Here is a 14,768-nt window from a genome sequence, read left to right as displayed (position 1 = left end):
CTTGACCCATCTTCCTCTACTTTCTTCACTGCCCCAGCATATGACAACTTCTTCACTACTCTTACCCTGGAAACCTCAACCTGCCTGTCTCGCACAGGACATTTCTGATCCCTAGCACCATGGGCACCCCTACAATTAGCACATACCACTACTTTCACCAATGCTATACATTCCTTTGTCTCATGCCCTTCTGCACACTTCTCACACAAGTGTGCCTAGTATGTGTGGTCTCATTGAAATAGAGTAGGCTGCCTACATGGGCGAAGAATCATGTGTCAGTTAACTTGAATATGAAATTAACTTTTTTTTTAAATAGACTGTAGTTTACTACAGTGTCTGTATATAAATATGATGAGGAAACAATGGCTATATATCATGAAATAAAAGTAAAAAAATGTATGTAGCAATCTCAGATTTCCCCTTTAAAAACAGAGGCACAACATGAGGGGGTTGTGTGGAAAGGCACCAGGTAGGCTACGTCTTGGGCCTTTTCTCATTTAAGGAAAAGTCCATCCTCCACCATCTCTCCTCCGTCCTCGCTCCTCCATGAGCTGAAAACAGATAAGTGGTTGAGGAGATGTCAATGTGTTAGTAGGCGAACGGAAGAGTGTCCTCTATTACTCAGATAGCCACCTTTCATCGAGGATTAATCTGCCACACCCCCTTTGCATCAGCTTTTGTTTTTGTCGGAGGAAATAAGCATGCATACATTTAAAAACAATATGCAGCTTATCGTTTTATCTATAAAATGTTTTTCACAACTAACTTAATTCGTTTTGATCACTTTATGCATTTATTTTGAGATCCACCCCTATAAAAGTAATTTGCCTGATGAGGTGCGAGTGGAGGTCAGTCATTTCATACAAGCACATTTTCTTCCACTTTCCCTCTCCTCTCCATGATTACCTTTGACCAAAAGGAGGCGAGAGAGAACAGAGGAGAGAGAATGCAGGAATTCAGCTAAACCAATTGAGAAAAGGCCCTCGATTTGAAAACTCTTCCATGAAGGACTCAGGTAGGATACACACTATCCTCGATGAAAGTTGGCTATCGAGGAGGGGAGGACACTCTTCCATTCGCCTACTAATGAATTTACATCTCCTCGACCACTTATCGGTTTCTGGGTCACGGAGAAGAGGACGGAGGAGAGGGTGGAAAACTGATCTTTACCCAAATGAGAAAAGGCCTAGGCCTATTTGAAGTTAAAGCAAATTGCCCCCAATTTATGAATTTAGCTACATCAAATAAAAAATATATAGCAGGTGACCAGCGCTAGTTTCTTGTGTGTGAAGAATAATCAAACCACCAGTTTTAAAGTGGTAAAGGTAGAAAAAAAAATGTTGGAGACTTTTTTTATTTAAAAAAAATCCCTCAGTTTGTCACTTGAAAGTCATGTTGTTTGGGACAGGTCACCTCAATTAAAGGGATGTTCCACTTAATACAATCTAACATGACTTTCTGACTTATCTTGGCAGTACCTGAATGCCCAAGACAATATTTTGGATCCGTTTTGCTTGCCTAGAGTTTTGGAGTGATTTTGGGGTCATTGCAGCGACCCACACACTTCTGTATTATTTTGTGATAAAACTCATAGAAACACACAAGACACACCTATTAAAATAACATACAACTAAAATCTAAATTCCACCAACCTTTTAGCGGCCCCTGTAATACGGGATAAATGACATGCATGCCAAATGTAATCAATTACATTAAATGTGTAAGCATGAACAAAGTCTTTGGCTTACGGATGGTGAAATTATTATACTTTATTTTATTAATACTGTAATAATTGTAAGTACAGGCAATGAAATGTGTAATTGAGCATGATTTACAATCCATGCTAAATATCATATTATGATATGTATTTATATGTATTATATAAATATTATATATGATAATATATGTATTTCATTAATTCTGTGATGTATGCTTTTAAATGTTTTAAATTCCACTTTGTATGCTCTACTACACAAGCCTAAGTGAAGTGAGCAAATTGTTAAAAAAATGTATGAAGCATTTTGTATTGCATGGTAAGAATATGACTGACTTACACTGCTCAAAAAAATAAAGGGAACACTTAAACAACACAATGTAACTCCAAGTCAATCACACTTCTGTGAAATCAAACTGTCCACATAGGAAGCAACACTGATTGACAATACATTTCACATGCTGTTGTGCAAATGGAATAGACAACAGGTGGAAATTATAGGCAATTAGCAAGACACCCCCAATAAAGGACTGGTTTTGCAGGTGGTGACCACAGACCACTTCTCAGTTCCTATGCTTCCTGGCTGATGTTTTGGTCACTTTTGAATGCTGGCGGTGCTTTCACTCTAGTGGTAGCATGAGACAGAGTCTACAACCCACACAAGTGGCTCAGGTAGTGCAGCTCATCCAGGATGGCACATCAATGCGAGCTGTGGCAAGAAGGTTTGCTGTGTCTGTCAGCGTAGTGTCCAGAGCATGGAGGCGCTACCAGGAGACAGGCCAGTACATCAGGAGACGTGGAGGAGGCCGTAGGAGGGCAACAACCCAGCAGCAGGACTGCTACAGTGGGGAGAACAAGTATTTGATACACTGCCGATTTTGCAGGTTTTCCTACTTACAAAGCATGTAGAGGTCTGTAATTTTTATCATAGGTACACTTCAACTGTGAGAGACGGAATCTAAAACAAAAATCCAGAAAATCACATTGTATGATTTTTAAGTAATTAATTTGCATTGTATTGCATGACATAAGTATTTGATCACCTACCAACCAGTAAGAATTCCGGCTCTCACAGACCTGTTCGTTTTTCTTTAAGAAGCCCTCCTGTTCTCCACTCAATACCTGTATTAACTGCACCTGTTTGAACTCGTTACCTGTATAACAGACACCTGTCCACACACTCAATCAAACAGACTCCAACCTCTCCACAATGGCCAAGACCAGAGAGCTGTGTAAGGACATCAGGGATAAAATTGTAGACCTGCACAAGGCTGGGATGGGCTACAGGACAATAGGCAAGCAGCTTGGTGAGAAGGCAACAACTGTTGACGCAGTTTTTTGAAAATGGAAGAAGTTCAAGATGACGGTCAATCACCCTCGGTCTGGGGCTCCATGCAAGATCTCACCTCGTGGGGCATCAATGATCATGAGGAAGGTGAGGGATCAGCCCAGAACTACACGGCAGGACCTGGTCAATGACCTGAAGAGAGCTGGGACCACAGTCTCAAAGAAAACCATTAGTAACACACTACGCCGTCATGGATTAAAATCCTGCAGCGCACGCAAGGTCCCCCTGCTCAAGCCAGCGCATGTCCAGGCCCATCTGAAGTTTGCCAATGACCATCTGGATGATCCAGAGGAGGAATAGGAGAAGGTCATGTGGTCTGATGAGACAAAAATAGAGCTTTTTGGTCTAAACTCCACTCTCCGTGTTTGGAGGAAGAAGGATGAGTACAACCCCAAGAACACCATCCCAACCGTGAAGCATGGAGGTGGAAATATCATTCTTTGGGGATGCTTTTCTGCAAAGGGGACAGGACAACTGCACCGTATTGAGGGGAGGATGGATGGGGCTATGTATCGCGAGATCTTGGCCAACAACCTCCTTCCCTCTGTAAGAGCATTGAAGATGGGTCGTGGCTGGGTCTTCCAGCATGACAACGACCCGAAACACACAGCCAGGGCAACTAAGGAGTGGCTCCGTAAGAAGCATCTCAAGGTCCTGGAGTGGCCTAGCCAGTCTCCAGACCTGAACCCAATAGAAAATCTTTGGAGGGAGCTGAAAGTCTGTATTGCCCAGTGACAGCCCCGAAACCTGAAGGATCTGGAGAAGGTCTGTATGGAGGAGTGGGCCAAAATCCCTGCTGCAGTGTGTGCAAACCTGGTCAAGACCTACAGGAAACGTATGATCTCTGTAATTGCAAACAAAGGTTTCTGTACCAAATATTACGTTCTGCTTTTGTGATGTATCAAATACTTATGTCATGCAATAACATGCAAATTAATTACTTAAAAATCATACAATGTGATTTTCTGGATTTTTGTTTTAGATTCCGTCTCCCACAGTTGAAGTGTACCTATGATAAAAATTACAGACCTCTACATGCTTTGTAAGTAGGAAAACTTGCAAAATCGGCAGTGTATCAAATACTTGTTCTCCCCACTGTACCTCCACCTTTGTGCAAGGAGGAGCAGGAGGAGCACTGCCAGAGCCCTGCAAAATGACCTCCAGCAGGCCACAAATGTGCATGTGTCTGCTCAAACGGTCAGAAACAGACTCCATGAGGGTGGTATGAGGGCCCGACGTCCACAGGTGGGGGTTGTGCTTACAGCCCAACACCGTGCAGGACGTTTGGCATTTGCCAGAGAACACCAAGATTGGCAAATTCGCCACTGGCGCCCTGTGCTCTTCACAGATGAAAGCAGGTTCACACTGAGCACATGTGACAGACGTGACAGAGTCTGGAGACGCCGTGGAGAACGTTCTGCTGCCTGCAACATCCTCCAGCATGACCGGTTTGGCGGTGGGTCAGTCATGGTGTGGGGTGGCATTTCTTTGGGGGGCCGCACAGCCCTCCATGTGCTCGCCAGAGGTAGCCTGACTGCCATTAGGTACCGAGATGAGATCCTCAGACCCCTTGTGAGACCATATGCTGGTGTGGTTGGCCCTGGGTTCCTCCTAATGCAAGACAATGCTAGACCTCATGTGGCTGGAGTGTGTCAGCAGTTCCTGCAAGAGGAAGGCATTGATGCTATGGACTGGCCCGCCTGTTCCCCAGACCTGAATCCAATTGAGCACATCTGGGACATCATGTCTCGCTCCATCCACCAATGCCACGTTGCACCACAGACTGTCCAGGAGTTAGCGGATGCTTTAGTCCAGGTCTGGGAGGAGATCCCTCAGGAGACCATCCGCCACCTCATCAGGAGCATGCCCAGGCGTTGTAGGGAGGTCATACAGGCACGTGGAGGCCACACACACTACTGAGCCTCATTTTGACTTGTTTTAAGGACATTACATCAAAGTTGGATCAGCCTGTAGTGTGGTTTTCCACTTTAATTTTGAGGGTGACTCCAAATCCAGACCTCCATGGGTTGATAAATTTGATTTCCATTGATAATTTTTGTGTGATTTTGTTGTCAGCATATTCAACTATGTAAAGAAAAAAGTATTTAATAAGATTATTTCATTCATTCAGATCTAGGATGTGTTGTTTAAGTGTTCCCTTAATTTTTTTGAGCAGTGTATTTGTCCTGCTAAATGGCTCCTCTTGACTTTTCCATCTGATTAAGTTACAAGTTAACATACCACCATCTTAGTACATAAAACACAACAGTATGCGGACACCTTTGCACTCTCTACATAAAGGCTTCCACCCTTTGGCCCTTTAATGTGATACAGCCTTCAGTCAACAAACTCACTGCTAAGCTGGAGCTGAAACCCCTCAAATAGTTATTTTAAGCTCTCCCTCACATCACCGGTCACCACAGTAGTCCTGATGTCAGAGTCATGGCCTCCCTGTCCATCAGTGGGTAATATAAGCCTCAGCCCTCTACCCCTACCCTCTAAGCACAGCCCCTTCTCCTCCACCAAGTCTCTGGGAAATCTCACCTCTGACACCAATATGGTTTGTGCTCCCACCTCTTCTGCCACTCCCTCCATCCCAACTGTGCTCTTTAGCCAGTCTTCGGGGGGTACAGGCACTAAGAGCAGTTGGCCCTCCTGCATCCAGAACACCTGCACCTCCTTCTGCTGGCTGTCCGCTTGCTCTGCTTCTATGGAGATCAGGTCTGTGAGGAGTAGCCCCTGCTGGGAGGCTGGGCCAGGCTGCAGGAACTGAACCCGGCTGTGGGTTATCCTGCAGTGCTGTTCTGCCCGAGGGCTGTGCCTGTATCTGCTGGAGGTCCACATGTGATTGTGTTTGCAACAGGGGATTGGACAGCTGAGGGTTGCAGTGAAGTTCCATGCCAGCTTTCACCCCTTTCTCAGGTGGCAGCGCCACCTTGACTACCAGCACATCTCCACCACTCTCAGACACGCCACAGTGATAGTAGTAGTTTTCTTAGCTTTCCTGTGGCACTCCTGCATATGTTGTGGCCTCTCCAATCTTTTGACCTCAAGCCTTCTTCGGAATGTATCTTCCTCTTCGACCCTCTCTGTCCCTCTCATCAACGCAAGAGCTCCAAGGGCCATCATCCACAGTTCCCTGTCCACCTTTTCTTATCCAAGAGCTTCCCCTGGATACTTTAACCCCATCGCCTCCCCCCCTCCTCTTCTAACCCAGCTTTAGTCTCTGGAGTCAGTCCCAGTAATTCGGTTCCCCAGGTCTGTCTTCAAATAGCCCCATGTCCTCTGGCACTAAATCCATCTCAGTCTCCTCTGGCTCGGCCAGGTTGGCACCTCCTCCTGCCCTATCTCCATCTCCTCGCCAATCCCTGAATTCGACCTCCCCTCCCCTGCCCTTAGCTCTGTCCCATGAGCGAAGCAGGGTGTGTTTCAGACGAGTTTCTCTGAGGCGCAGGAGCACATGCTGCAGCCGGTTCTCCTTCCGCCTGGCCATACTGAGCAGCCGCAGGAACTTTTCCAGGCTGTCGATGGCCCTGTCATAACGCTTCCACCACAACAGGGGGCAGTGCTGAGCATAGTTGTGTTCCTTGGGCAGGTAGAAGCCGGGAGGTGGAGGGAGGCGCAACATGTATTGCGATGGGGAATGAGGACGGGGAGAGGATGGCGAGCCAGGAGTGTCTCCGGGTGAAGCGCCTGATGGGTGTTGAGAGGGACTCTGTGGTGTTTCGACAGTCGGCGCAGATATTCCCGGGAGGGAGGGACTGTGCTTTGCCCTGCTCCATCTGGTTATTCGGTTCCCGATTGGGGGTCTCAGAGCAATGAACTTGTTCTCCACTACCTATATTTTAGTCTTCAGTTTCTTGTTGTGCGCCATTCTGGCTGTCTTGTTCCACTTTCAGAGAGCAGGACCTCCGAAAAAAGGGAAGATTGCTATTATCACGCATCACAGCTCTGCGCTACATGTACAATAGCGACTCTTAGTTTATAATCATAAAGTGTATACTACAATCACACCGGACACTGTACTTCCATATCCATACACGATTAACACATTTTTGATTGTTCAGTTTTCTTACTTAGTCTGTAGGCTTATGACAATCTGTTTGCCCTTTCCTCTAGGAGTTTCCCCCCCTCTTCTTCCTCCTGGCTACGGGACCATTTCAAAGACTGTGGGCGATGCATCGTCCTTCAGCGCTCAATTTGTAAAGTAACCAGAAGGTAAGATTAGGAAGATTTAAAATGCTGGCAGTTATCCTTGATGCACTGTAACAGTGCATTCGGAAAGTATTCAGACCCCTTGACTTTTTCCACATTTTGTTACGTTACAGCCTTTTTCTAAAATTGATTAAATTGTTTTTTTCCCCCCTCATCAATCTACAGGGCTCCCGAGTGGCACAGCAGTCTAAGGCACTGCATCTCAGTGCTTAAGGCGTCACTACAGACCCCCTGGTTCGATTCCAGGCTGTATCACAACCGACCGTGATTGGGAGTCCCATAGGGCGGCGCACAATTGGCCCAGCATCATCCGGGTTTGGCAGGTGTAGGCCGTCATTGTAAATACGAATTTGTTCTTAACTGCCTTGCCTAGTTAAATAAAGGTTAAATAAAAATACACACAATACCCCATAATAGAAATTCTAGCTAATTTATTAAAAATAACTGAAATATCACATTTACATAAGTATTCAGACCCTTTACTCAGTACTTTGTTTTAGCACCTTTGGCAGCGATTACAGCCTCGAGTCCTCTTGTGTATGACACTACAAGATTGGCACACCTGTATTTGGGGAGTTTCTCAGATTCTTCTCTACAGATCCTCTCAAGCTCTGTCAGGTTGGATGGGGAGCGTCGCTGCACAGCTATTTTCAGGTCTCTCCAGAGATGTTCGATCGTGTTCAAGTCTGGGCTCTGGCTGGGCCACTCAATGACATTCAGAGACTTGTCCCGAAACCACTCCTGCGTTGTCTTTGCTGTATGCTTAGGGTCATTGTCCTGTTGGAAGGTGAACCTTCGCCCCAGTCTGAGGCTTTGGAGCAGGTTTTCATCAAGGATCTCTCTGTACTTTGCTCCGTTCATCTTTCCCTCGATCCTGACTAGTCTCCCCGTCCCTGCCGCTGAAAAACATCCCCACAGCATGATGCTGCCACCACCATGCGTCACCGTAGGGATGGTGCCAGGTTTCCTCCAGACGTGACGCTTGGCATTCAGACGCTTGGCATTCGCTGACAGTCCTTTAGGTGCCTTTTGGCTGCCATGTGTCTTTTACTGAGGATTGGCTTCCGTCTGGGCCACTCTACCATAAAGGCCTGATTGGTGGAGTGCTGCAGAGATGGTTGTCCATCTGGAAGGTTCTCCCATCTCCACAGAGGAACTCTGGAGCTCTGTCAGAGTGACCATCGGGTTCTTGGTCACCTCCCTGACCAAGGCCCTTCTCCCCCGATTGCTCAGTTTGGCTGGGCGACCAGCTCTAGGAAGAGTCTTGGTGGTTCCAAACTTCTTCCATTTAAGAATGATGGAGGCCACTGTGTTCTTGGTGACCTTCAATGCTGCAGAAGGCTCTACGGACAATTCCTTCGACATCATGGCTTGGTTCTTGCTCTGACATGCACTGTCAACTCTGGGACCTTATATAGACAGGTGTGTGCCTTTCCAAATCATGTCCAATCAATTTAATTTACCACAGGTGGACTTTAAATCAAGTTGTAGAAACATCTCAAGGATGATCAATGGAAACAGGATGCACCTGAGCTCAATTTCGAGTCTCATAGCAAAGGGTCTGAATACTTATGTAAATAAGGTATTTCTGTTTTTTATTTTTAATACATTTGCAAAAATGTCTAAAAACCAGTTTTCACTTGGTCATGATGGGGTTTTGTGTGTAGATTGATAAGGAAAATGTTTATTTAATCAATTTTAAAATAAGGCTGTAACATAACAAAATGTGGAAAAAGTCAAGGGGTCTGAATACTTTCCGAATGCACTGTGCATCCTGTATATTTTTATATATCTGCATCAATATCAACAGCTCAACAACGCTAAGCTTACTTTGCAATTTATTACATTTTCTTTCATTTCAGTCCTTATACAGACATCCCCAAAAAATTAGGATTAAGGGGTCAGACTGTAACTCTAACCATCAATACATAAATAGCTCAAAAGGTGAACTAGTGGCTAGTCCTAACCACCCTGCCAGTTAGGCTGAAGTTTTTCCAGTGGCAACTAGGCACTAGAGATACACTGGCCAAAATTATGTGGACACCTGCTCATTCCAAAATCACGGGCATTAATATGGAGTTGGTACCCCCCTTTGCTGCTATAACAGCCTCCAATCTTCTGGGAAGGCTTTACACTAGATGTTGGAACATTGCTGCGGGGATTTGCTTACATTCAGCCACAAGAGCATTAGTGAGGTAGGACATTTTTTTGTTCTTCTTTTCTTTTCTTTTTAGGGGGTAGATCAGCTTTAATATTGCAGATAGATTGTAACTTCCATCAATGTAATTGTTTGCATCACTTCCAATCCCCCATATGTTTTTTCCACCGCAAATATATATATACACACATATACATACACATACATACATATACACATACAGTGGGGAGAACAAGTATTTGATACACTGACGATTTTGCAGGTTTTCCTACTTACAAAGCATGTAGAGGTCTGTAATTGTTATCATAGGTACACTTCAACTGTGAGAGACGGAATCTAAAACACAAATCCAGAAAATCACATTGTATGATTTTTGCCATCCAGCTGGTCCTATTGCAAGAGGATAGTGATGACCACAGCAGCGGTTTTTATACTTTTCCTCGTTAAATAAGATTTGGTTCATGTGATCACCTAATCAGTACCTAATTCAGTAGACTGAGGTGTGCCTGTGTTGGAATTCAACAGACACTGGAATGGAATGGCTGTCATAATTTGCAGTGGTCTCTTAATTTTTTCCAGAGCTGTATATATAGCAAGACTGGTTTGTCATGTCATGAGTTACATGTCATCTTTCATTGTTTTAATATCTGATAAGCTCAGCATGATAACAAACGAGCTCTAGCAAAAGCCTTAGATGTAATTATTGGGAATTATTTTTTGGAAAATGATTTGAACTGATACAAGATGAGCTGATAAAAAAATTGTTTTTCACAATATCTGTCACGTCAAAATTGTAAAGCAAATCCCATGCAATTATAATTATATTATGCTTTGAACAAAGAAAAAACTGAAACATTATATTTTGTCTTTGTCAGTGCTTTAATGCAAAAAAGAAACCAGTGCAAAGTAAATTCCTCATACTATCAATGTCACAGATCAAACAGAAACACATGACACATAATAATTTCAATCTAGTTGAATTTCACATTAATCATCTAACCATGATCATGCCTTTGGCCAAAGGGACCGTCTGAAATGCTGAACTATGCAATGCGAAGCAGTCACCAACTCGTCGATCACCTCATCCCTTATTCACCATGACATCTCTTTAAGCCAAACTTGTCAACTGCATCATTGGTGTGATTCCTGCCCAACTCAAGTCGACACTTCTCCCCAGCCAGCATGCCATTTCTGGAGTGGAAGACCTTGGCCAGGGAGGCGCTCATAGGAGAGGGGATGTACTCTTCACAGCGAGAGCCTCCAAGGCTGGGAGCACATTGCACCGTATAGGAGAAGAAGAATGTGCCAGATTGGAACACACAGACGTCACTCACATTTCCTCTACGCAGATCAAAGGAACATTCACCCAGGACATCTTTGTTCCAAACTTTGTCTGTGTCATACACCTTGAAAGTGAGTTTGGTGGCAAAGTTGATATGGATGGGTCCGAATTCAAAGCTTGCTGGCCAAACGGGATTGTCGTCGTCTTTGATCACCTCAGTGATTTTGACTTGTTTATCATATGAGATCTCAACAAAGCCATCCGTTTCGGTTGAGATGTCCCCGTATAGGCCCTTTGCTCTCAAACCATAGACTTGCAGCCTGGCCAGGCCTTTCCCAGCAGGGCAACAGTTGGACTTGATGCTCTGATCACTGTTGCAGACACAGGCACAGTGATCCCTTGGGCTGGTCCTCGTACCAATCTGACAGGACTCTGAGCATTTCATTATCAGGGCGTTTTCCAGGATGTACTCCTCCACTGCTTTCTTCAGCCCAGGTAGAGCAGGATGTCCACTTTTCAACAGGAAGTGAAGGGGCTTAAGGGAGTAGTGCACCACGTCAGGGATTGTTTTCAAGGACTCCAGCCAGTCTTTGTAGGCATTTGCGTCCAACCCACCTGAGAACAGCAGGTCGCCTCCATTTACTGCCCCTCCTTTAATTTCAGAGTGGCGGTCACTGAACATTCTGCTGAAACTTTGGTTGGTGCCAAGTTTCTTCTTTATTTCATTACAGTAATGAAGCTCGGCGGTCAAACTAGCGCTGAATTTATATGACAAGGAGGCCTCGACATCCAGACAGTCCTTCACTGCAGTGTCTGTCAGTCCGTTCATAGTCGCCTGACAAGACTTGATGGAAGTTATAGCGCTCACTTTCCCTCCCAGGTTGACTTGAGAGGTGAAATGAGTGCCATACGTGTCTATCAGGATTTTATAGGCTGGCTTAGAATTGAGGTCATAAACAGTGGGGAGCTTCTTCAGCGAATTCAGAAATTGTTTGTGAAGAGGAGGATCTTCGACCAGGCTATATCTGAGGAAAAAAGTGACAATGGTTTGGTTAACATTTAGCAATAATGGGTATTATCTTAGTCTTTAATAGCAGTTAAGTTGAACACAATTGGTATGCATGTGATGGTATTGTATGTGAACCCATGACCATGCAATGGCTACACAATATTCATGAAAAGCATTATACAGTGGGTAAAAAAGTATTTAGTCAGCCACCAATTGTGCAAGTTCTCCCACTTAAAAAGATGAGAGAGGCCTGTAATTTTCATCATAGGTACACGTCAACTATGACAGACAAATTGAGGGAAAAAAATCCAGAAAATCACATTGTAGGATTTTTTATGAATTTATTTGCAAATTATGGTGGAAAATAAGTATTTGGTCACCTACAAACAAGCAAGATTTCTGGCTCTCACAGACCTGTAACTTCTTCTTTAAGAGGCTCCTCTGTCCTCCACTCGTTACCTGTATTAATGGCACCTGTTTGAACTTGTTATCAGTATAAAAGACACCTGTCCACAACCTGAAACAGTCACACTCCAAACTACACTATGGCCAAGACCAAAGAGCTGTCAAAGGACACCAGAAACAAAATTGTAGACCTGCACCAGGCTGGGAAGACTGAATCTGCAATAGGTAAGCAGCTTGGTTTGAAGAAATCAACTGTGGGAGCAATTATTAGGAAATGGAAGACATACAAGACCACTGATAATCTCCGTCGATCTGGGGCTCCACGCAAGATCTCATCCCGTGGGGTCAAAATGATCACAAGAACGGTGAGCAAAAATCCCAGAACCACACGGGGGGACCTAGTGAATGACCTGCAGAGAGCTGGGACCAAAGTAACAAAGCCTACCATCAGTAACACACTACGCCGCCAGGGACTCAAATCCTGCAGTGCCAGACGTGTCCCCCTGCTTAAGCCAGTACATGTCCAGGCCCGTCTGAAGTTTGCTAGAGTGCATTTGGATGATCCAGAAGAGGATTGGGGAGAATGTCATATGGTCAGATGAAACCAAAATATAACTTTTTGGTAAAAACTCAACTCGTTGTGTTTGGAGGACAAAGAATGCTGAGTTGCATCCAAAGAACACCATACCTACTGTGAAGCATGGGGGTGGAAACATCATGCTTTGGGGATGTTTTTCTGCAAAGGGACCAGGACGACTGATCCGTGTAAAGGAAAGAATGAATGGGGTCATGTATCGTGAGATTTTGAGTGAAAACCTCCTTCCATCAGCAAGGGCATTGAAGATGAAACGTGGCTGGGTCTTTCAGCATGACAATGATCCCAAACACACCGCCCGGGCAACGAAGGAGTGGCTTCGTAAGAAGCATTTGAAGGTCCTGGAGTGGCCTAGCCAGTCTCCAGATCTCAACCCCATAGAAAATCTTTGGAGGGAGTTGAAAGTCCGTGTTGCCCAGCGACAGCCCCAAAACATCACTGCTCTAGAGGAGATCTGCATGGAGGAATGGGCCAAAATACCAGCAACAGTGTGTGAAAACCTTGTGAAGACTTACAGAAAACGTTTGACCTGTGTCATTGCCAACAAAGGGTATATAACAAAGTATTGAGAAACTTTTGTTATTGACCAAATACTTATTTTCCATCATAATTTGCAAATAAATTCATAAAAAATCCTACAATGTGATTTTCTGGAGAAAAAAATTGGATTTTTTTTCCTCAATTTGTCTGTCATAGTTGACATGTACATATGATGAAAATTACAGGCCTCTCTCATCTTTTTAAGTGGGAGAACTTGCACAATTGGTGGTTGACTAAATACTTTTTTCCCCCACTGTATTAGCCTCATATTAGAGTCTCTTTAAGAATCTTTGAGTTTAGTTACTAAAGTTGAGTGCCTCACCTGTAGATGCTACAATGGACTTCATGCCTGGTAAAACTATATCTGTCCTGCTTCGACTTTGCAATGGCATATGTTGCTTCTCTGGAATGTGTCCCTCCAATGATTGTCTTAAACTTTACTTCATTCATCGCAAGGTCCAGGCCAAGTTTCCAGTTGTTAGTCACAGCTGAAGTTGTGGTATTGATGAGGGACTCACTGGATTCATAGATGCTGCTTGAGACCTCCCGCTTGCAGTTGGTGAGGGCTCTCCAGTGTGCCATGGCTGCTGGAAGCTTCTGCTTTGCTCCATCCAAATAGAGATTTACAACTAACTCGCAAGTGTCTCCCTCCCTCTTCCAATTTTCCATGTCGATCACATAATAACTTTTTCGCTGCATCTTCACAATGTCGAAACCTTCCCCTGCCAGATTGTAACCAGGGACAAACTCGGCCTGCTCACATTCCTGTGGCGTGCCAGGAATCTTTCCCCTCAAACTCCCTGCCAGGCACTGGAGTGTGCCTGCCCAGCAGATCAGTAGAAGTATCCACAGCTCCTTCATCACCCTCTTCATAGAAAAAAAAGGGATCATATTTGGTCAAGGGGACATCCACAGATTTTTCGCCAAGTCAGCGTCAGCTCTGAACCAGCAACCTTTCGGTTACTGGCTCAATGCTCTTAACCGCTAGGCTACCTGCCACCACACACTGTAGTGAGCTTGTAATGGTAATTTACGAGTAAATGTGTTGTTTTACTGATCCATTTGATCAGTGAAATGTATTGCTGTTGTAAGTACTAAGTACTTATCAATTACAGTACAGTGAACATGAAATAAAGTTTTAAGAAATAGGACAATATACCTAGAGATCAAAAGATAAAATGTATCAAGTTTGAGACTTCATATCATACCATGTGCTCTTTCTCTTGGAGATGTAAAACGAAGACAGAGATAAGAGCCTTTAAATACACTGCTGGGTGGCTTGAGTTTTTTTTTGTTGTTGGTCATTTTCACAGAATATGTAGTGGCATATCCCACATTTCAACGCAACAAAAGAGAAGAAGCACATTCTCCTCTATGTAGTAATTTTGTGACAAGTCAGTTGGTGGCTTTAGCATTAGAATGCAAAAACTATGAGTTTTAGGAGTTGGGTTATGCAAGATATGGTTCTGTTTCGAGTAAAAATATGTGAGGATGATTTCAAA

At 44.3% G+C, this 14,768-nt stretch overlaps 1 protein-coding gene across 1 annotated transcript; it reads right to left on the bottom strand.

The window, feature by feature from the left end:
• Nucleotides 1-10,342: 10,342 nt before the first annotated feature.
• On the bottom strand, nt 10,343-14,127 carry prf1.8 (perforin 1.8). The gene is made up of 2 exons (XM_041883442.1): nt 13,589-14,127; nt 10,343-11,742 (listed from the first exon to the last, which is right to left on the bottom strand). The coding sequence occupies exons 1-2, from the start codon at nt 14,125-14,127 to the stop codon at nt 10,524-10,526; spliced, it is 1,758 nt and encodes a 585-aa protein (XP_041739376.1). The 3' UTR covers nt 10,343-10,523.
• Between the last annotated feature and the right edge of the window lie 641 nt (nt 14,128-14,768).

This window comes from Coregonus clupeaformis, chromosome 8, assembly GCF_020615455.1.
Source record: "Coregonus clupeaformis isolate EN_2021a chromosome 8, ASM2061545v1, whole genome shotgun sequence".
In the NCBI taxonomy this organism is placed as follows: domain Eukaryota; kingdom Metazoa; phylum Chordata; class Actinopteri; order Salmoniformes; family Salmonidae; genus Coregonus; species Coregonus clupeaformis.
This window is presented reverse-complemented; position numbering and strand designations above follow the sequence as displayed.

Excerpts from the sequence above, each read along its gene's own strand:
- prf1.8 (XM_041883442.1), bottom strand. The coding sequence starts at position 14,127 with ATGAAGGAGCTGTGGATACTTCTACTGATCTGCTGGGCAGGCACACTC. Across the intron at positions 11,743-13,588 it reads GTCCATTGTAGCATCTACAG|ATATAGCCTGGTCGAAGATC; the intron begins GTGAGGCACTCA and ends TTTTTTCCTCAG.